The sequence below is a fragment of the Sitophilus oryzae genome, unplaced genomic scaffold, assembly GCF_002938485.1.
Source record: "Sitophilus oryzae breed Bouriz unplaced genomic scaffold, Soryzae_2.0 scaffold_302_pilon_pilon, whole genome shotgun sequence".
Lineage (NCBI taxonomy): Eukaryota > Metazoa > Arthropoda > Insecta > Coleoptera > Curculionidae > Sitophilus > Sitophilus oryzae.
This window is the reverse complement of record NW_022146866.1, coordinates 207,265-228,675: the sequence shown is the minus strand read 5'-3', so window position 1 is coordinate 228,675 and position 21,411 is coordinate 207,265. Positions and strand designations below refer to the sequence as shown.

Genomic DNA, 21,411 nt, shown 5'->3' with positions numbered 1-21,411 from the left:
TATTTTATCTCTATCAGTCGAATTTTTCGATTATTCTTTTAGGCTTTGTTTTCAGGAAATAAATCCCGCTACAAAAGTATAGTTTATTATCAAAACTTTATAGGGTTCTCAAAGGATCGACTTATATCCCAATAGGTACAAAGAGAACGTAGTGAAAGGGCTGTTTTTACCCAACCGGACATCGACCCTCTCCGCTGACCACTCCCCAAACTGACCACTAGCCTGCGCGTACAACCCTTACAATAACGCACGCAAATCCCTATTGGTCAGCCCTTCTGGACAACGCCGGCAGCCCGAAGATGCGAACGAAAAGGAAAATAGAGCGATAGAGCGATAAGGGCTGAATATCAGATATCCGATCTCAATTTGTCAATCTATCTCTGAGTTTTCGGCGTGTATATAGACAGTGGAAATCGGGGAAATATTCTCTGGGAAAATTGGCTATTTCCTGGCCGATATATATTGTAATGTATTCTTATTGGAGTTTTATTAGAGTTATTGGAATGATTGATTCTTGTTTTGGTCGTCGGGCTTCGGACTGCTAGTTAATGTTGGCTTCGTATCCAATATCGGAGTTTCATTTAGGGGAGAATAGGTGTAGATAAAGGAACGGAATAAGTTGGAAAAATGCTGACAAGGTTGATGATAAGTTATTATATTTAATATGTTTTATAAACAAAAAATGTTGCATCTCAAACCACCAATAATTACGAAAATCTAGGTAAAATCTAACAGTATAGCATCATCATCATCATCATTTTCAGCTTATTCAACCATTTCCAATTACGGTGTAGCCTCCCTTGCATACTATCTTTGTAGTTCAATCTATTGTTGTCTATTGTTGACTATGCGGGCCCAAGTTATCCCTGTTAATTTCCTAATATAATGATCTCATCTCAGGTTCGGTCTTCTTCTAGGTTGTTCTTGCCAGGTGTCCTCCCCATTGCCATTTGTTGTAGTTTGCCATTGTAGTAGAGATCCGGAGCTGTGTATTAGTTGTCCCAAATATATATACTTTATTCTTTTACTATTTTCAGTGTTGTGTTATTTGTTAGAATGTCCTTTCTTTCCATCAGTTCATTGTACATTACTTCCGTTTTTGCTAAATTCATTTTGGGACCTACTTTATTGCTGGCTGTATTTAGTTCTTGTGCTTGTTGTTCTTCAGGACTATTAACAAATAGGACTATGTCATCGGCGAATCTTGGATGGTTAAGATATTCTCCATCTATTTTTAATTCTTTATTGGTCCAGTCCAGTTAACGGAAGACTTCCTCTAGGGTTGCTGTAAACAGCTTTGGGTATATCGCGTCTTCCTGTCGTACTCCTTTGCCAGTGCTCCAATCCAATTCTGATATCATTTGTAACGTATGCAGTACAAATCTTATTACTACCCACAAAGACCAAAGAGTATATTGAACTACTAGACACTTCTAAAATTAGATGTATAGCTGTCGTTCTACCGTGTGTTGCATCGTCGGGACATAGGAAATCCCATGTAAATTTTAATGGGGTCAATTATAGGCTTCCCTAATTATTTTAGAGAATAATTCTATTTAGGTTTATTGAAGAGCACTCAAACCCACATTCAAAAGAATAACTTTAGATATTTTTGATTAGCCCGTTTACGAGTTATCGCCGATTTCTTTTTAAATATTTCTCCTGTATTTACTTATGAGCACCAGTCAAGGTAAAATATAACTGTCAAATGAAGTTGTCATTTCAGAAATTTATCTATTTAGTGCTTTATTATTATTATTAAAAACTCATACCTGCATTGAAAATATTAGCCATGAATTACACTACCGAAGAAAAAGTATTGATGATTAAATGGTATTATCAAGGAAATAGTTATCAAAAGGTGTCGGACATGTATCGGACTGCTCTGTATCCGAATGGACCGATACCTGGAAAATCTACAATCGCAAGGAATATCCAGAGATTTGAGACCAAAGGTACCCTCATAAATAACTGCAGATGTGAAGCACGGCAGGAACAAAGAGAAGATGCAAGAAATGATACCGACTTGGAAGTTTTATTGTGCGTGGAAGAGAACGATGGAAAGATCAGCACAAAGAAACTTGAGGATGAAATAGGAATAGATCACACTACAGCGTTTCGAATTTTGAAACGACATAAATACTATTCCTTCAAATATGAAAAGCACCAAGAGCTACGAGATGGGGACGAAATACGCCGGCGTTTTGTTTTGATATGATGGAAAGAGCAAACACGGATAGGGAATTTAAAAAAAAACATATGTTTCACTGACGAATGCACGTTTACCTTAAATAATGAACCCAATGTTCAAAATTATCGATATTGGAACAAAGAAAACCAACACAGGTTTGTCGAAACAAAAACGCAATATCCACAGAAAGTAAATGTTTGGGCAGGGATATTCGGACACAATATTATCGGGCCATTATTTCTTACGCAAAGTTTAAATGCAGAATATTATTTCGAACTACACGAAAATCATATTTTACCTGCTTTACATGATGCCGCTAGGGAAAATCAGGAAGTTTGGTACCAAATGGATGGGTGCCCGGCACATAGTACCCTGGCTGTTCGGGAATATTTAGACAATAGTTTTAACGGAAACGTTATTGGCCTAAATCATAGAGTAAATTGGCCAGCAAGGTTTCCTGATATTTCACCAAATGATTTCTTTCTCTGGGTTATTGTCTAGCTGTCGATGGAGGAATATTTGAACATCTTCTTAAATTCTAAAGTTCTAACAATTTAATAGTACCTAAATTAATAAGTTATTGAATATTGTAATAATAGTATAATTAACCTTGTAATTGATTACTTTATTTTACTTTAATTCATATTAATTTGTATTTATAAATACATCTTTAAGATTTCCGATGTAGGAATGAGTTTTTAATAATAATAAAGCACTAAATAGGTAAATTTCTGAAATGACAATTTAATTTACAGTTATCTTTTACCTTGACTGGTGCTCATAAGTAAAAACAGGGCCATAAGAAAGGAGAAATATTTAAAAAGAAATCGAGCTAACGTAAACGAGCTAATCAAAAATATCTAAAGTTATTCTTGTGGGTTTTAGTGCTCTTCAATAAACCTAAATAGAATTCTCTAAAATAATTAGGGAAGCCAATAATTGACCCCATTAAAATTTACATGGGGTTTCCTATGTCCCGTCCGACGATGCAACACCCGATATATAGAAAGTATATATTGTAACTTCGTAGTTTAAAACAATACATTTTAAAATTAAAATTGGCAAAAAAAGTCAAATGTATATAGCCAACGATACGCTGCTGACTTTAAAGGCCGTCGAGCTCAATCCGAACAACTACTACGACGCAATAAAAAATACGTGCTGATATCGGCCCTCATATTATTGATTACGGCTCTAACAGCTGCGAGGGCCAAATTTGAATACCCACCCCCTACAGCAGACGCGTTCGGTGTCGTAACGACACTCTAGACCCGGACCCAAGCGAACCCTTCACCCCCTAATAGCGCGCCTCCCGCCGAGATTAAGAATCGCTCGTTCTTGTTTTTTTAATTGCATTGTTCCACTTATTGTTTACCAAGCAAATGTCGTAGGAAGAGCATTATGCGTCAGGGCACATTTCATTGATTGCCAAATGATGTCAATACATAGTTAGTATTAGTACTAAGTTTTTAATTACCGGACTTGATTGAAAATATACATTAACTTATAATTAATTTTTTGAGAAAATGGCATTTTTTATAAACGTTTTTGCTTGACTTAAAATAGTTAGTTCCGTTTATGTCTTTAAAGAATGGAAGAGCATGTGGCCCAGAGGGAGTATATGCGGAACTCATAAAATCTGGAAGCAAAAAACTGTTTAGAATGTTAACAAACATAGTTAACTAGTGCTTAAATGGCCATCCAGTGTCTGAACAGTGGAAAAAAGCATATATCTCCTCTATATATAAAAAGGGCTCAAGGAAGGATCCCAATAACTACAGGGGAATTTCGGTCACCAGCACTATGAGTCGCCTCTATGGAAGGATACTGAGGAACTTAATTGAAGAGGAATACTCCAGCTACGAAGAAGAAGAGCAGAATGGTTTCAGAAGCAGAAGATCATGTACAGATAATATCTTTGCATTGAAACAGATCATCGAAAAGAAATCTGCAATGAATCAGGAAGCTCATATAACATTCATCGATCTACAAAAAGCATATGATACAGAGCCAATAATAAAATTATGAGAAGTATTGCACGTATCAAGAATTAACGCAGCTCTGACAAAAGCTGTACAGAATCTTTACCATGGAGGAAAATCACAAATAAAAACGGTCAACGGTCTCTCAGAGGAAATTTCTATCACTAAAGGGCTCCGACAGGGTTGCTGTATATCCCCAACACTATTTAAAATTTATATTGCCAAGGCCTTACATCTATGGAAAAGAAAATGTAACGGAATGGGTATAGAACTAAATGACATATGCCTATACACCTTGCCATTTGCAGACGACCAGGCCATAATTGCAAACGACAAAGATGACATGGAATATATGGTGCGGAAAATAATTAAAGAATATGCTAAATGGGGTCTCACAGTAAATACAGAAAAAACAAAATACCAAAAAACAAATACCATCCAATTGGAGCTAATGCAGAAAATCTTATTTTAGACAATAATGTGGAAATTAGGGCATGTGAAGATTACAGGTACCTGGGATCGATATTTAGGCACGAAGAGTTATCAGATGCATAAATGGCATTCTATGGAGCACTGAAATTACAAAAAACAGGAAATATAATATATACGAGACACTAGTTAAAAGCATATTACTCTATGGATGTGAAACATGGCGACTCACTGAAAGGAATAAAAGGAAATTAGAGACAACAGAAATGGACGCGATTAGAAGAGCAATGAGAATTTCACGGAGGGATAAGATCAGAAATGAAGACATTAGACAACAGATGGGAATAGAGGGAACAATAGTAAATGATATAGAACAAAAACAATTAATATGGTACGGCCACGTTCAGAGAATGCACAATGAAAGAATTCCAAAACAAGTCATTCATTGGATACCACCTGGTAAACGAAAGAGAGGACGTCCCAAGAAAACATGGATGGAAGGAATAAGAAGGTCGATGAGCGAGAAAAATCTGACCGAAGATCGATGGGAAAATCGCACAGGGTGGAAGTTAGGCATCGGACAACGTCGTAGGACGTTCTGACCCGAATTTATATATATAGTTCCGTTTATACTGGTGCACCAATGAGTCTCTAACATATTCTTTTCTAGGGACTTTGGGACTAGTGAAATAGATTCTTAACAGATTCTTGGTGCCCGGTGGCGTAGAGGTACAGGCTCTCGTCTATCAATCTGAAGGTAGTGGGTTCGAATCCCACACCCGGCATTGCATCAGCCGACTATTAAAATAAAAATAGTTTGGATACCTATGTCGACTCAGCCTTAAATGAGTACTTGGGATTCACAATCCTGAGGTAATAATAGGCGGTTGAAACGTAGTGCTAGCCACATTACCTTCCTTGTATACCGAACGGCTCTACTATGGCAAGCTGTACCTAGCTAGTCCCAAGGCGTTGAACGCTATATACGGGAGCTATTATTATATTATAACAGATACTTGATAACTGCATATAGTGATTGCTTGATGCCATCATTTAACATTACCTAGTGTTATTGCTTCAGAATAATTCGATAGAGAATTTAAATACTGTTCCTTAAGTGCGGTTTTTCTATATACAGAAGTTCTGAACGATGGTCCATTCCATGATTTCTATTGAAGAATCCAGAAACGGTCGACAGAAGTTTTTCTCTTTCTTAATCGTAGATCCGATGGAATTACTTTTTGGATTGATGTGATTGAGAAAGGAACTGTCTATCTCTGTTCCATTCCAGAATATAAAGATATCGCTAATACATTTGTGATTATTAATTGATATCCTAACTATAATGCAAGAATAAAAGTAAAATTATATTTAATTTAAATGTACTTAGCGGGGACTGTTTTTAATAAAAATGTATATTTGTTACAGCAGACGCAGATGGAGCAGAACTATCGGACAGCCACCAAGATATCTTAACTTGCGGCATCTGTCAGAAACATTTCGCTCTGTCCGACATCGTGAGGTTCATCCAGCACAAAATTCAAACGTGCAACAAAGAAAATTTCGGCCAGTGCTACATCAACCCTGAAAGGGAAAGGGACAACGACGACGGATCCCTACCTTTAAGTTCCATCAACAGCAGAAGACCTAGCATATCTGCTCCTATTAGTAGTAAGAAGAATTCCGGAAGTAGAGTGCATACACCTCCACCTGCGAGTCCAAGGTAAGTTATAATATTCCAGTATTAAGCAGAGTTGGGCGTCAACAATACTATGAAGAATGTCTATATCTATGTGGTGGATTCATCTATCCAAAAAATCCTATATGGGTATTTCGCTATTATTATTATTTTTTTTTTATATGTCATTTTAACAGAACGTCAACGGATTTTGTAGACGTATATGTTTTAAAAAACTAAAGTGTTCTTGAATAGTTGCATTTAAACATTTTAAATATATTTTTTCTTTATTCTTTGTATTTTTTTTTTGCTTGCGACAACGGAAAGACTTCACATTCCGAAACGTTAAGCATTTTTTTGTTCGTTAGGCAAATTTATGTATCTGTAAACATGCTGACAAGCAGTTTCCGTTGGGTTAACGCAGCAGTGTTTACAAAAAAATAACTCTTTTATTTTGTAGATTTTCTTGTGGTTCAGTGGCGAAATACCCATATATGATTTTTTTGGAGAGGACAAAACTATGTAAACGACTATGAGGTAAATGTCGAGACTGTCAATAGTCGGACTGTCTATGTCAGTTTGAGGTTAGGTTTGTCGTTAGAAGACGAGTGATTAATTCCCCTAGTTGTTTAATTATTACTCATTTAACTAGATATTTTTGGTTAATTATTTGACTTTAACCTTTGAATAGGAAGACTAAGGAAGGAGCATATCAAAAATCTTAAGTCCACCGCGATGGGCCTCAAATATGGCCGACTTAAATTCCGGTTTATCAGTGCCGTTTTAATTGTATTTAAAAAATGTAAAACTATGATGTAGGGTAGACGTGGGGTAGACTCAATAGTATGTTGTTTTATTTGACGTTGTGAATAAATGTTGGTAGTTATTAAAATTGTTACAAAAATATATAATTCTAATAAAAATAGATAAGTTATAATAATTATTTATTAACACAAACATCCGATACGCTACTGAAGCAGGTAAATCGGGTAAATCAAATTGACGTATCTAAATTCTTTGACATCTAATCTTTGACAAGTAGTAAATAAAAGCAAAAATGCAAGAAAAAATATATAATTAGTTAATTTAAGTGAATTTCATAAATTATCGGTTTACTACACGTATGTATATTATATAGTCACTTACTAGCGAAAAGTTGTTCCATTATTTCACTCGATTTTTGCCGAGATCTACCGCACGTTACACAACCAACTATTTTAGAGTCTTTTTCGATAAATCGCGATAGTGTCACTGTTAATTTAAGTTCTGCCACAATTTCCATCTAGATATACTACCTTTATACAACTATCACTAGTAGAATAAATAATAAATAACATAAAGAAGCTCCGTAAAGACTGACAAATCCCTAAAATTTCAAATCAAATTCAAATGTGTCAAATGTGTCAAACAGAACTGTCAAGGATCCCCACCCTAGAGTGCTTTTTCTGCCCACCATGCATGAATACATGGATATTATTATGCTCCTTCCTTAGTCTTCTTATTCAAAGACTTTAACCATCCTATGAACTTCACAAGCTGTGGTTATTGTTTCCCTTTGTTTAATTTATTGCTCTACATTAGACTACATTAGGTTTATAATTATGAGTTGTTAATAATGTTTGAGTAATACTACTTAATCTCTTGCATTTTTCCTTCCTGTTATAATAAGCACTTGCATTTTTCAGGTATATTTGAAACATTTTGAAAAAAGATGTAAACAAGCTCTTTTTACTTGTCTTAGCGATTATTTACAAACTGGGGACCTCATAAACTGTCATGTGAACATGCTGGTCCACTTATATTTTACTCTCCAAAGTGAGAATACTGAAAGGAATCTATATTCTGATACTTCTGATTTTGATGCAGCATCCAAGTCACACAGCGAAGTAGAATTTAGATCATAGGATGGCAAAAAATCATTTATATCTTATATTTAAGTGAGAGTTTTCAGGCCATATTTTTAATAAACGTTTATTCTCTGGTTTTAAATTTTAATCATATAACATTTTACTTTAATAATAATTATAATTCTTGTACCAAATTAAAGCTGTCTTTGCCCAACTCTGGTATTAAGTTATATTTTATAAGGAAAAATATTATGGATATTTATAGGTTACCAGCTCCAGGAGATTTATGTGTGGATGGAGCGGCGTCGTCGACTCCAAAAAGAAGAGCTTCGTCGCCATTGACCACGTCGACGAGTACCGATGACGGTGAAGATCACAAGCCGATCATCAAGCAGGAGAGGATCGATACCACGACGTCTTCCCCTGAAGAAAACTCGCACAAGAAGTCCAGGACTGAAGTGGCGGATGCTGAAAGCAACACGACACATAGCGGTAAGTAAACAATATAATAATATAAGTAATACTATACAGGGTGGTCCGAACTGTATTCCGGAAACTTCGGCAGCATATTCGGCAGATAAAAATAAGTAAAAAAAGTTCGTATAAAATTCGGAGATACAGGGTGTAGAAGTTTCATTTTTATTTCGATTTTTTCCAAATAATTTGTTAAGTAACGTCAATATTTGAATGAAAATTGGTTTCTGGGAGTTTTTTGACATGAGAAATTTGATTTTGATATCAATATGACTCCCTATTTGTAGGGGGCGCCACATACATGTGTTGGTCGCCACATACAAATTTTCTGTTGAACTTTTGACACAAAATCATTTCAAATTTACGATTTACCAACAGTCATTAATTTACATTATTAAAACAGATTTAATTTATGTCAATGATGACTGGTATTGATAATTTCGATGCCAAATATCTCGAGAACCATTGCTCGTAGCGATTTTTACCAAGATACCTTTTTCACATAAAACCGTCGTAAATGTATATGACTCGGTACTTTTATACAGGTACGGACGAAAAGTTATTACTCTTGAAAACAGTTAAAACACATGTAGGTGGCGCCCTCTATAAGTAAGAGTCTTATTGACATTAAAATCAAATTTCTCATGTCAAAAACTCCCAGACACCAATTTTCATCCGAATATATTAACGTTACTTCAGAAATTATTTGGGAAAAATCGGAATAAAAATGAAACTTCTACACCCTGTAAGCTAAGCACCCCCTAAGCATTTTAGGACATTCATTTATACGAACTTTTTTACCTATTTTTATCTGCAGAATATGCTGCCGAAGTTTCTGGAATACAGTTCGGACCACCCTGTATAATAGTCTAAAATCTGGCTGCAGGATTATTACTCTCATCATATTTTTTATCAAAACCTAATGTTTACGTATTTTTCTGAATAGAGGAATATACTTTTAATAGGGTACCAATCAAGAAGTTGCGGCAACTATGTTTAATTAATAATAATAATAATAACTGATTTTGAAGACGACATTACGTTCATAACATTTTTTGATCATTTATATGCCAAATTAAAGAGAGTTTTATTCTTTGCATAATGTTATAAGGGTACCTATAAAAAAGTTGCCACAAATAACAGGAATCTTGCCACGGTTCAAAGTCGTTCCTAATACTTTATACGGACCCGGCAACAGTGCGTCGAGCATCCTGTAACTCTTATAATAAAAAATAAGAAATTTTAAACAACCTGAATTATGTGGTAGAGGATGTATTTCAGGAAAATATTTTAACTTCTACAGGATAGCTAATAAAAAAGAGTTAGTGGATCGGGATGATTTTTTTTATAAAATTCCATTGTTTAGATGGAAAATTAAAAAATGAACCATTTTTTATATTTAAAGTATTTCTATTTCTTCTTCTGGTTATTATTTAATCTTCTTATACGCTGATATTATATGTCAATACGCTGATGACTGCGCTCTAGTTGCAAAAACATTACAGCAATTACAGGAAATGCTGAACACATATAACTGGACATACAAGACTTTGGGCCTAAGCTGAACATCGATAAAACTAAAAGCATGTGCATCCCCCGGATAATCTTAACAGTGCTATAAAAATCGGAGAAGAACTAAGTAGCGGAATTCAATTACCTCGGCACTTTGATATCGGAAAAGGCCAATATCGACTCTGAAATTCAGCACAGAATTAGCAGTGCCTCAAGAGCATTTTGGAAATTAAAAGACCGGGTTTTCTACAATCATGACTTGAGCACAAAAACGAAACTTGCAGTGTACCGAGCAATACTAATCCCCACCATGTTATATGGAAGCGAAATCTGGGTGCGTTACCGCCTACACACAGGAGCGCATTAAACAAGTTGCAACAGAGACACCTAAGACAACTGTTGCTGCGAGAGCGCTGAAGTCATGATTACTAAATCCCGCTTAAGATGGGCTGGCCACGTATGCATCTTTACGGTGAGCTTGTAAGTGAAAGCTTGAAGAGGAAACCGGGTGGACAACTCAAAAGATACAAAGATATTTTCCATGAAAGCTTAAAGGGGATAAGTATGCAGCATCAGTGGGAGGAAGCAGCGCACAGTAGAACGCAATGGAGGAGAATTGTTAACTCAGTTAACCAACGACAACCAAAAAGTAAAGGGCAACAAAGTAATGAGATTTTTGAATGTCCGGAGTGCGGAAGGGAAATAACATCACGCATCGGGCTTTTCAGTCACAGAAACGCTCATGAAAGAAAACGCCTTACGTAACCATCTTCTGATGCGTGTCAAATACTCGTCAGCCAGTAATGGCAGTAAGTAAGTAATCTTCTTATTCAAAGAAGTAAAAATAAGTAAATTTAAAAATATGTCTCACAGAGAAATACAGGTTATAATAAAACAAAGATTTAAATTGAGATATGACTGCCTCTCTGGATATAGCACAACTGTTTTCAATATTAACTCGTTCCTGTCAAAATCATACTGTATTCCGGATTATATCCGGAATTGGCACAATCCGTTTCCTTTCGCTACTGGTGACAGGGCAGAACGAGTTATAGGATTTTTATTAAAACAAAGACGTCAACCCTTGTCCGATCCATATTTATCGAAAGCCGGTCGGTCGCCAGAGGCGTTCGTGATTGATATATAACCTATCGATGACATTTGCGGTAGAAAATCATAATCGCGTATTGTGTTTCCCGTTTGAAAATTCAATATGAGGGGAATTCGTAACTGAAAATTACATGGGGTTGCTTTTCCCGGCCGAAATAATAATAAGGGGTATTGTAGACACTTGTTACTGATTTTAAATTGTATCGCGTACGAACCCCTGGCTTATGGACAGTAATATTTTCGGTTATCGAAATGCATTAATCTTTTTTTTTTCGTTTTCATTTTTAAGATAATTTTTTTTACTTTAACATTTAACTGCCTCATATTATTTGAACCTTTAACCATGTTAATAACTAACCAACATGTTTTAGTTAGCGTACTAGTTCATAGATAAAAGAAACAAGTTTAGATTGGAAAGTGCCCATAAGGACAATGTAAATACTATTTGGCGCTATTCTTGCAACAACGGTCGCGACCCAAAACTTTTGATAATTTCGGAGCGGTTCTGATTTTTCTGGATTATATCGCCCAATCTTATTTATTCAAATTTATTATTATTTTTTTTTTAATTTTATAAATAAAATACAGTGTGTTGCATACAAGAAACTTTATTTTATACAGGGTGCTTCAAAACAAATGCGAAAAACTTCAGTGGGTGATTCCTTGTTCAAAATAAAGGGTAGTTAGCTTCATAAACGTTGGGTCAAAAGTCAACCATTAGGGAGATATCGCGGTACAAAGATGGCGGAAAAATAATGTTCTTATTTTTTATCTTGAAAACGAAAAGAGATAGACTAATGAAATTTTATGGAAGCATTACTGTTATTAAAACACACTTTCTGGTAATTTTTTCACTTTTTTAAAATGAGTGAAAGGGGTTGAAATAAACTACCCTATCATTCTTGTTAACGAAATTTAAAGAAAAATCTTATCAAACACATGCAAAAAATTAATTTGGATAGTTTAGTTTATTTAGAAACTTTTTTATCTTTGTATTTTTTCTATAAAACTCACCGATTTGAAATTAAAAAATAAAATGTAAAGCATTACATGTCAGGACTAAAAATATTTTTAGATAAGAATCTAGTGATAATAATGATAATAATAATAATCTAGATAATAACGTATTGCAGTAGGGTAATGTCAAATAAAACAATATTAGAAACATCCTAAAAAGTGAGAGCGGCCGACTAGATTTTTTCCTAAAAAAATTACAGCTGCCCACTAGATTCTATATCTAAAAATGTTTTTTGTCCTGACATGTAATGCTTTACATTTTATTTTTTAATTTCCAATCGGTGAGTTTTATCAAAAAAACACAAGAGATAAAAAAGTTTCTAAATAAACTAAACTATTAAAATTATTTTTTTTGCATGTGTTTGGTAAGATTTTTCTTTAAATTTCATTAACAAGAATGATAGGGGTAGTTTATTTCAACCCCTTCCACTCGTTTTAAAAAAGTGAAAAAATTACCAGAAAGTGTGTTTTCATAACAGTAATGCTTCCGTAAAATTTCATTAGTCTATCTCTTTTCGTTTTCAAGATAAAAAATAAAAACATTATTTTTCCGCCATCTTTGTACCGCGATATCTCCCTAATGGTTGACTTTTGACCCAACGTTTATAAAGCAAACTACCCTTTATTTTGAACAAGGAATCACCCCCTGAAGTTTTTCGCATTTGTTTTGAAACACCCTGTAAAACGACATGTATGAAATCTCATTTAGCCTAAACCTGACATAGGACTTAATTTAATTTTAAACCGACTATTTTATTTATTGGTACAGATAGCGTAAACCGAGAAAGAGCAAAGGATAGAAGATAAAAAGCTAAGTAAATTGACGTATCATCGTTCTTAAATTTATTGCCAACCAAACGAGTAAAATCAGAATAGTCTACTAATTTGTTCATTCTTGATTGCTTCATATTTTTTTTATAGTTATGTTTGAGATATTTTTATTAATTAATTTTTTGATAGTCAGGGACAATTTACTTCCGACTTAATTAAAAAATCCCCAATTTTTATACAGTATGCATAAAAACAAGGTGTTTTATACTAGCGACAAATTAAACGAGTGGCTACAGTAAACTTTTTTGTATGTAAATTAAAAAATTCCGATAGTAAAGTGATCTAATCGTAGTTGAAATGTCACGAATGCAAATATTTATAACTGAATGTAATACTGGCGAAATGTGTCAAGGTACATAATCTAACTTGAAGATGAATTTTAATTATAATGATTTTCACACTATAGTAAACATACTTAATACGTTATTTTTACTAAATATTGAAATTTAAGTGTGTATTATATTTAGAATAAAAACTCATAATCAATAAAATTACCATATTTTACACATATCAATTTTCAAACTCTCTCTACTTAGCAATTGAAGATAGTTTTAACTAATACGGTATGTGCGAACGATGTTGAATCTGCAATATATATTTTAGGTCATTGTAAAGCTTACAAATAAGTAAGAAAAAAACAATTCATTTTTTTCATGTTTAAAAATCAATACTGCTTTTAAAATAAATGATCTGTGGTCTTGGTTGTTTATTTAAAAATAATTTTCTTCTCATTAAATATTTTTTTAACATAATAAAATTATATAAGGATTCTTGCCACTTAACTGCTGATATAGAAATTTAATTCTACGCTGTGTTTGTCATAATGTGGATCAACCTGCTCTCACTACCGGTTTCGGAGCCCTACTCCATCATCAGGTGAGCTTGGGCAGATCCACAAAATGACAACCACAGCGCAGAGATAGTTAATTCCGACTTGTCGGAAAGTGTCGGTTAGATATTAAGTCCCGAACGGGAGATAGCGGCCTGCGTGCAATGGTAGTACTTTCGTACCACCGAGGCGCACTATCGATAGTAAAAGGATGATAAAAGGCTTTTTTTTCAGGCAAGTCAAATTATAAAATAGAAAATAAATTTCTTGCAGTATAGGTATATAATAAAATTATATAAGGATTCTTGCCACTTAACTGCTGATATAGAAATTTAATTCTACGCTGTGTTTGTCATAATGTGGATCAACCTGCTCTCACTACCGGTGTCGGAGCCCTACTCCATCATCAGGTGAGCTTGGGCAGATCCACAAAATGACAACCACAGCGCAGAGATAGTTAATTCCGACTTGTCGGAAAGTGTCGGTTAGATATTAGGTCCCTCTCTTCGTCATACTGTAAATTATTATCAAGATTCAAAAATATCCTAGTAAATACTGGCTATTTTGATTAATTATTTTTCAAAGAATACAGTTGAGTTTGGAACTTTTGGCTTGACAACAGCATAAAAAAACTAGTTCCCTACAATACACCAAAAAACTTTACTTTTAATATTAAATAGCAGATTAATGAGATTAAAAAGTCTTTAATCATCTTCGGATGATGCATGGTTAGCAAACCCAGTATGTAGTGTTCAAAGTATAGTGTTTTGGTGTATTGGTGGTAAACTGACAGCGGTCTCTTCAATTACGCCATTCCCCTAATAGAGACCTGTTCAATTTAGCGCCAACATTACAGTTTTGTTAAAGGAGATTTTTCATTGTTTTATCATTGATGTATTTTGATACTCGAATGAGCCACGAACATGATTCTAATCTGGCAATACGATGTAAAATAAATCAAGAAGATCCAGTGGCGCATCTAGAGATTGAGTCTGGGAGAGGTAGTGTGAATATTCAAAAAAGTATTAAATTTGAATTCAATTTTTGCTGGAAGGTATTGTAACTGTGGAAAAAATCTACTTGGATTGGTTTGGATATTCTGTTTTAATTTGTATTATTAACTTTTTTGTAACAATTTTATTTTATACCAAATTTTATCTTATTAATTAATTTCTTTCTGGGAGAGGTAATTGTATAGGGCTTGTTTCTCTCTACAATTTCCTGTTTCACAATGTACCGTTTGTGTCCGGGAAGGGTTCATAGTTTCATAGTTGTCGATTTTCGAAAGAAATTTGTACATGTATATTATTTCGTATGTTTTTCATTTTATTGATTTTATGGAAAGCACTGTTCATTAAAATGTTGTATCCTATGTTATAGGGCTTGTTTCTCTCTACAATTTCCTGTTTCACAATGTACCGTTTGTGTCAGGGAAGGGATAATAGTTTCATTGTTGTCGATTTTCGAAAGAAATCAGTACACGTATATTATTTCGTATATTTTTCATTTTATTGATTTTATGGAAAAAAAACTGTTCATTAAAATGTATCCTATGTTATAGGGCTTGTTTCTCTCTACAATTTCCTGTCTCACAATGTTCCGTTTGTGTCCGGGAAGGGTTCATAGTTTCATAGTTGTCGATTTTCGAAAGAAATCAGAACATGTATATTATTTCGTATATTTTTCATTTTATTGATTTTACGGAAAGAACTGTTCATTAAAATGTTGTATCCTATGTTATAGGGCATGTTTCTCTCTACAATTTCCTGTCTCACAATGTTCCGTTTGTGTCCGGGAAGGGTTCATAGTTTCATAGTTGTCGATTTTCGAAAGAAATCAGAACATGTATATTATTTCGTATATTTTTCATTTTATTGATTTTACGGAAAGAACTGTTCATTAAAATGTTGTATCCTATGTTATAGGGCTCGTTTCTCTCTACAATTTCCTGTCTCACAATGTACCGTTTGTGTCCGCGAAGGGATCATAGTTTCATCGTTGTCGATTTTCGAAAGAAATCAGTACATGTATATTATTTCGTATATTTTTCATTTTATTGATTTTATGGAAAGCACTGTTCATTAAAATGTTGTATCCTATGTTATAGGGCTCGTTTCTCTCTACAATTTCCTGTCTCACAATGTACCGTTTGTGTCCGGGAAGGGATCATAGTTTCATCGTTGTCGATTTTCGAAAGAAATCAGTACATGTATATTATTTCGTATATTTTTCATTTTATTGATTTTATGGAAAGAACTGTTGATTAAAATGTTGTATCCTACGTTATAGGGCTTGTTTCTCTTTACAATTTCCTGTTTCACAATGTACCGTATGTGTCAGGGAAGGGATCATAGTTTCATAGTTGTCGATTTTCGAAAGAAATCAGTACATGTATATTATTTCGTATATTATTCATTTTATTGATTTTATGGAAAGCACTTTTCATTAAAATGTTGTATCCTATGTTATAGGGCTCGTTTCTCTCTACAATTTCCTGTCTCACAATGTACCGTTTGTGTCCGGGAAGGGTTCATAAACGGTACATATAGTTGTCATCATAGTTGTCGATTTTCGAAAGTAATAATTAAAATAAATTAATTTCTTTCTGGGAGGGGTAATTACCCCCATTACCCCTCCCGTATATGCGCCCCTGAGAAGAGCTGACATGTGTGGCCGCATTGACATTTCCTAAATAATACACGTGGCAGTTAAAGTTTATTTTATATTACTTTTTCTACTACGACTAGCCTAGTCGTAGTAGTAATGCAGTTTGACACACGGTAAACTCGATCTGAAATTGGCGTTTTGCAAACTGTCGTGTGCTAAGGATTTAGTTTGATTAGTGCTTAAGTGCACACGACATGTGTCAATTTTAACATTTTTAACCTCCAATATTTAGCTGAAACGGCAAACGCAACGCAGCCGTCAGGAAAGTGTCATCATTACATCGCAAATTATTCCACAAAACTGACATAAATTGAGTGAGTCTGCTGCTAATTTATAGTCGTAGAAAAAATAGCGTAAAAAAACTCGTTCGAAAACTTCTTTGTACACTCGTTCGATTTGTGGTTCTTGCCTGCGGCTCGAGCCAACAAACTGTTGAACTCGTGTGCAAAACGTCGTTTTCGAAACTCATTGTTTAATATACTATTTACTTCAAAATTGTATTTATCCTAAAATTTCCGTCTAGCTGTATCGGAATCTTCTTTTTTGTGAATGAAGCAGTGAACTAGTTTTTTTGAACTATTATAATTGGTGGATCTAAAATTTAATTGTTCCATGTAAAGATCAATTTTCCAGAAACATTACCAGAAAATATAGAATAGTTTAAAAAAATCTGCATACTAACTTAGGGTTAATTTTTAGGACCTGAACAAAATAATACCTTTGCAAAAAATAGAATAACTATTCAATTCTAAGAACAATCTGATATCGTCACGTGGTTCAGATTTGCAAAAAAAAAGCACGAACCTTATTAATTTACCCTCTAAAATTGAAAACCGGTTGCAGTATCTTCCTTAACTTTTTTATACGCCGCGTGCAAGGATGATGCACTCGGACCCCTTTCACGTGCCGGCTAATTATTCGAACGGTGTCTTGTCCACGCGACCGACAAAGACGGAGAACAAAGACATGCAATACAGTGGAAAAGGACGAGCATATACTCTCACGCGTAAATGATTTAACTGCACAGATGAGAACGACGACGGACGACATTAGGAACCGGTAGAGCGTGTGCCGAAGGTACAATACTAATACCTGGCTAAAGTACCCCTTGCTCGTGCCTATTAATCAACTTTATGCAGATCGGGTTTGATTTTTTATTAATATCGCGTAGCGAGGGGCTTGATTTATTTTCCTTTGGAGAACTGGTTTATTTTTTATAAATCTTTCTTTTAAATAGTACCTGCACGGAATAGAAGCTAAACTGGCTTAAAGATTATTAATCTTAAACGAACGATATGCTAGTTTCCCCATTCCGCAAATCTAGTTATACTTTTTTTCAAGAAAACCTTATCCTTAGAAGCTAAGAAAATTTATCTTTTATTTAAGATTTACCTAGTATTGAAATTAAGATTATAACTACACTCCAGACAATTCGAGATAAAATCTTGTTTCGAGTACTACTTATACTTATTTGTAAATTAGCAAATTATTGCATTAAGTATAGAAATTCTTTGTGTGCATGTAATAATTACTTTATTCAAGTGTAATATCACCTACTATAAAATAAAGCCTCTTCTTACTTTTAGGTTAGTTACTAGACGCGCCGACTAGGTAGTTTATAAAATTATAAAGTTTTTTTATTATCGTTTGTGCTTGTGATATGTGAAAATGGAGGACCTTCTTCAGGCATGGGAGATGACGATTTGATCCCCAAATTTCAAGGTAAGTTTAGCAATAATCCTACATTATTTGATGACATTGGTTGGAGGTTAGGGGGAAATGGAAATTAAATTTTTTAGCATGTCCCAACTCTATTATATTCATGTATGTTATCGGGCAAACCCGATTTTAGGATAAACTAGTTTTTCTTAGGACGAATATTAACCGGGATCGAAAAACTATATAGTTCTCACAAAATTCGGTAACGTGTTCCCTATGCTTTCGGAGGTTCGGGTTCGATTTTGTTAGAAACTCTTGTTTTGGTAAAATCTTTTCTTAATTTCCATTTACAATAGGTATGGAATTTTGAAATATCACCAGAATAACCCCGAAATATGGTTAATACTTACCATCACCTACCAAATTATATGCTTTTCGTAATAAGAAAATACAATAAAACTGTGTAATTTCCCAATATAGGTAGATATTGGACAGCGGCATCGCTAATTAAAAACGAGAGACAGTAATAAAAATTGTTAAAACATAATTGAATCATTCCAAAAGCGTACATACCTAGTTTACCACCAGTGTATAAGAAATAATGCATATTAAAATGGAGTCCCCCTAACCTCAAACCAATGTCACCAAATAATGTAGGATTATTGCTAAAATTACCTTGAAATTTTGGGATCAAATCCGTCATCTCCCATGCCTGAAGAAGGTCCTCCATTTTAACATATCACAAGCACAAACGATGACAAAAAAACTTTATATAAAGTACCCGGCGCGTCTCGTGTCGCAGAAGAGAAACAGAAACCCAAAGAAATGAAGATAGGAATCAGGAATGCACTGTTGCGTTGTTGCTGTTGGGGATGGTCACTTAATATAAGAATAGTAACTCTTGGAAATGGGGTGTTATTCTCGCGCCGAGAATAATACACTTATTTAAAGTCTTAATACACCGATTTCAAGTAAAAGTTTTAAAAAAGTTAAGAATACCGACTTATTAGTATATAAAAGCATTTATACTTCATTTAATAATAGTTTCTTCGTTGCTAAAGGATTTATTCACTTGATAGTAATATAAGTTTTTCTTAAATATAAGTCATTTTATTCTTTTTTTTAGATTCAAAATTACTTAAAGTGACTATAACTGTATTTAAAAAGCAAGTGTAAAAGTAAAATGGTTCCAAATATTTGTTGTACTCATGGAAAGAATACTATCCTTAAAGAAAGTGTAAGATTTTAAGTGTATGATTGGTCTTGAATATAGAAATGATTTTTTTCCGTGTTTATTCAACCTGTTATTAACTTTTGGTTTCATGTTAACTTGGAGAGATTTTTGTAATTTATTATGATCATCAAGCTCAGCTTATTCAACCATTTCCAATTATGGTGTAGCCTCCCCATTGTTGTTTATTGTTGGCTATGCGGGCCCAAATTATTCCTGCTAATTTCCTAATATCATTGGGACCATGATATTAGGATCTTAGCCAGCTAATTTTTGCAGCCAATTTCGAGAATAATTGATTAGCTAACCAAGATCCCAGTTGTTGGCCGTCGAGGCTGCCGGATTTAGTGCCTATGGATTCTTATCTTTGCGAAAGAATAAAGGTTCTTATTTTTAAATTACCTGTATAATTTAATCAAGAATTAGAAGTACTTAGCGGTTATGCGAGGGTATCTTTCATCCCTATTGAGTCCCCCTTGAGTCCCCCTTTCATGGTCATATTTTATGAAACACCCTGTATAAATTTATAAAAAATCTTAAAATATGTTAAACAACAAAATAAAATATACGTGTTTAAGAGTTTTTCCGAATAACTCACCGGTTTTTAAATAAAAAATATTTTAATATTTGAGAGATAGTTTCACCCCCTTAGAATTCGAGTTTCGAAAAATCACTTCTTATCGAACCTCTACACCCTAAAGTCAATCTGTTTTCCAAACATCAGCTGTTTACGTCAAGCTCTTTAAGTAGGATCGTGATTAATCAATGACCAGATTTTTCGAAACACCCGGTATACATTTTTAAAAAATCTTAAAATATGTAAAAAAAGAAAATAACATATACGTGATTAAGCGTTTTTTCGGAAACTTGACCGTTTTTTAAATAAAAAATATTGTAATATTTGAGGGGCGTTTTCACCCTCTTGGAATTTGAGATTCGATTAACCCCTCCTTATCGAACCTCTACACCCCACAGTCAATCCGTCTGCCAAAAATCAGCTTTAAACGTCAAGCAGTTTAAGCAGAATCGTGATTACTCAATGGTCATATTTTATGAAACACCCTGTATAAATTTATAAAAAATCTTAAAATATGTAAAACAACAAAATAAAATATACGTGTTTAAGAGTTTTTCCGAATAACTCACCGGTTTTTAAATAAAAAATATTTTAATATTTGAGAGATAGTTTCACCCCCTTAGAATTCGAGTTTCGAAAAATCCCTTCTTATCGAACCTCTACACCCTAAAGTCAATCTGTTTTCCAAAAATCAGCTGTTTACGTCAAGCTCTTTAAGTAGGATCGTGATTAATCAATGACCAGATTTTTCGAAACACCCGGTATACATTTTTAAAAAATCTTAAAATATGTAAAAAAAGAAAATAACATATACGTGTTTAAGCGTTTTTTCGGAAACTTGACCGTTTTTTAAATAAAAAATATTGTAATATTTGAGGGGTGGTTTCACCCTCTTGGAACTGGAATTTCGAAAAATCCCTTCTTATCGAACCTCTACACCCTAGAATCAACCTGTATGCCAAAATTGAGCTTCTTACGTTGAGTGGTTTGAGCAGGATCGTGATTAATCAGTATGTCAGTCACTTAAGGATTTTATATATTAGTATAGATTACTCTTGCTGTGGCTTGTATATATTATAATTTGTATTATTGACATAAATACAATAATTGTGTCAAGGGCCTAGATATTTTGGAATACCGGTTTTCGATTCGTTTACTGAACTACAACAAACTGCAATTGATATACTAGTGTCACTAAAACTTTAAGGCATTTCCAAAATAATAAGAATCAAAACACTTTATTTTGGAAATAATATATAGTTTCACTTGAAGGGGGTGTAAATCTAATATAGTAGTATAAATATTAACAAAAATAATCTTAATTCAATGCATCAGATAAGGGTTTTCTACTTAACACGGCACTATCCAATACTACTG

At 33.9% G+C, this 21,411-nt stretch overlaps 1 protein-coding gene across 3 annotated transcripts in view; it reads left to right on the top strand.

Annotated features, from left to right (window-relative positions):
- Positions 1-21,411, top strand: part of LOC115884544 (B-cell lymphoma/leukemia 11B) — a 116,617-nt gene that overhangs the window by 73,800 nt on the left and 21,406 nt on the right. For 2 of the 3 annotated variants that reach the window (XM_030903157.1, XM_030903159.1), the window contains 2 exons: positions 6,034-6,325; positions 8,393-8,619. In XM_030903157.1, coding sequence (XP_030759017.1) covers positions 6,034-6,325; positions 8,393-8,619 — 519 coding nt within the window. Of the gene's footprint in view, positions 1-6,030; positions 6,326-8,392; positions 8,620-21,411 lie in introns of all 3 variants that reach the window. The other variant, XM_030903158.1, reaches the window with a different exon arrangement.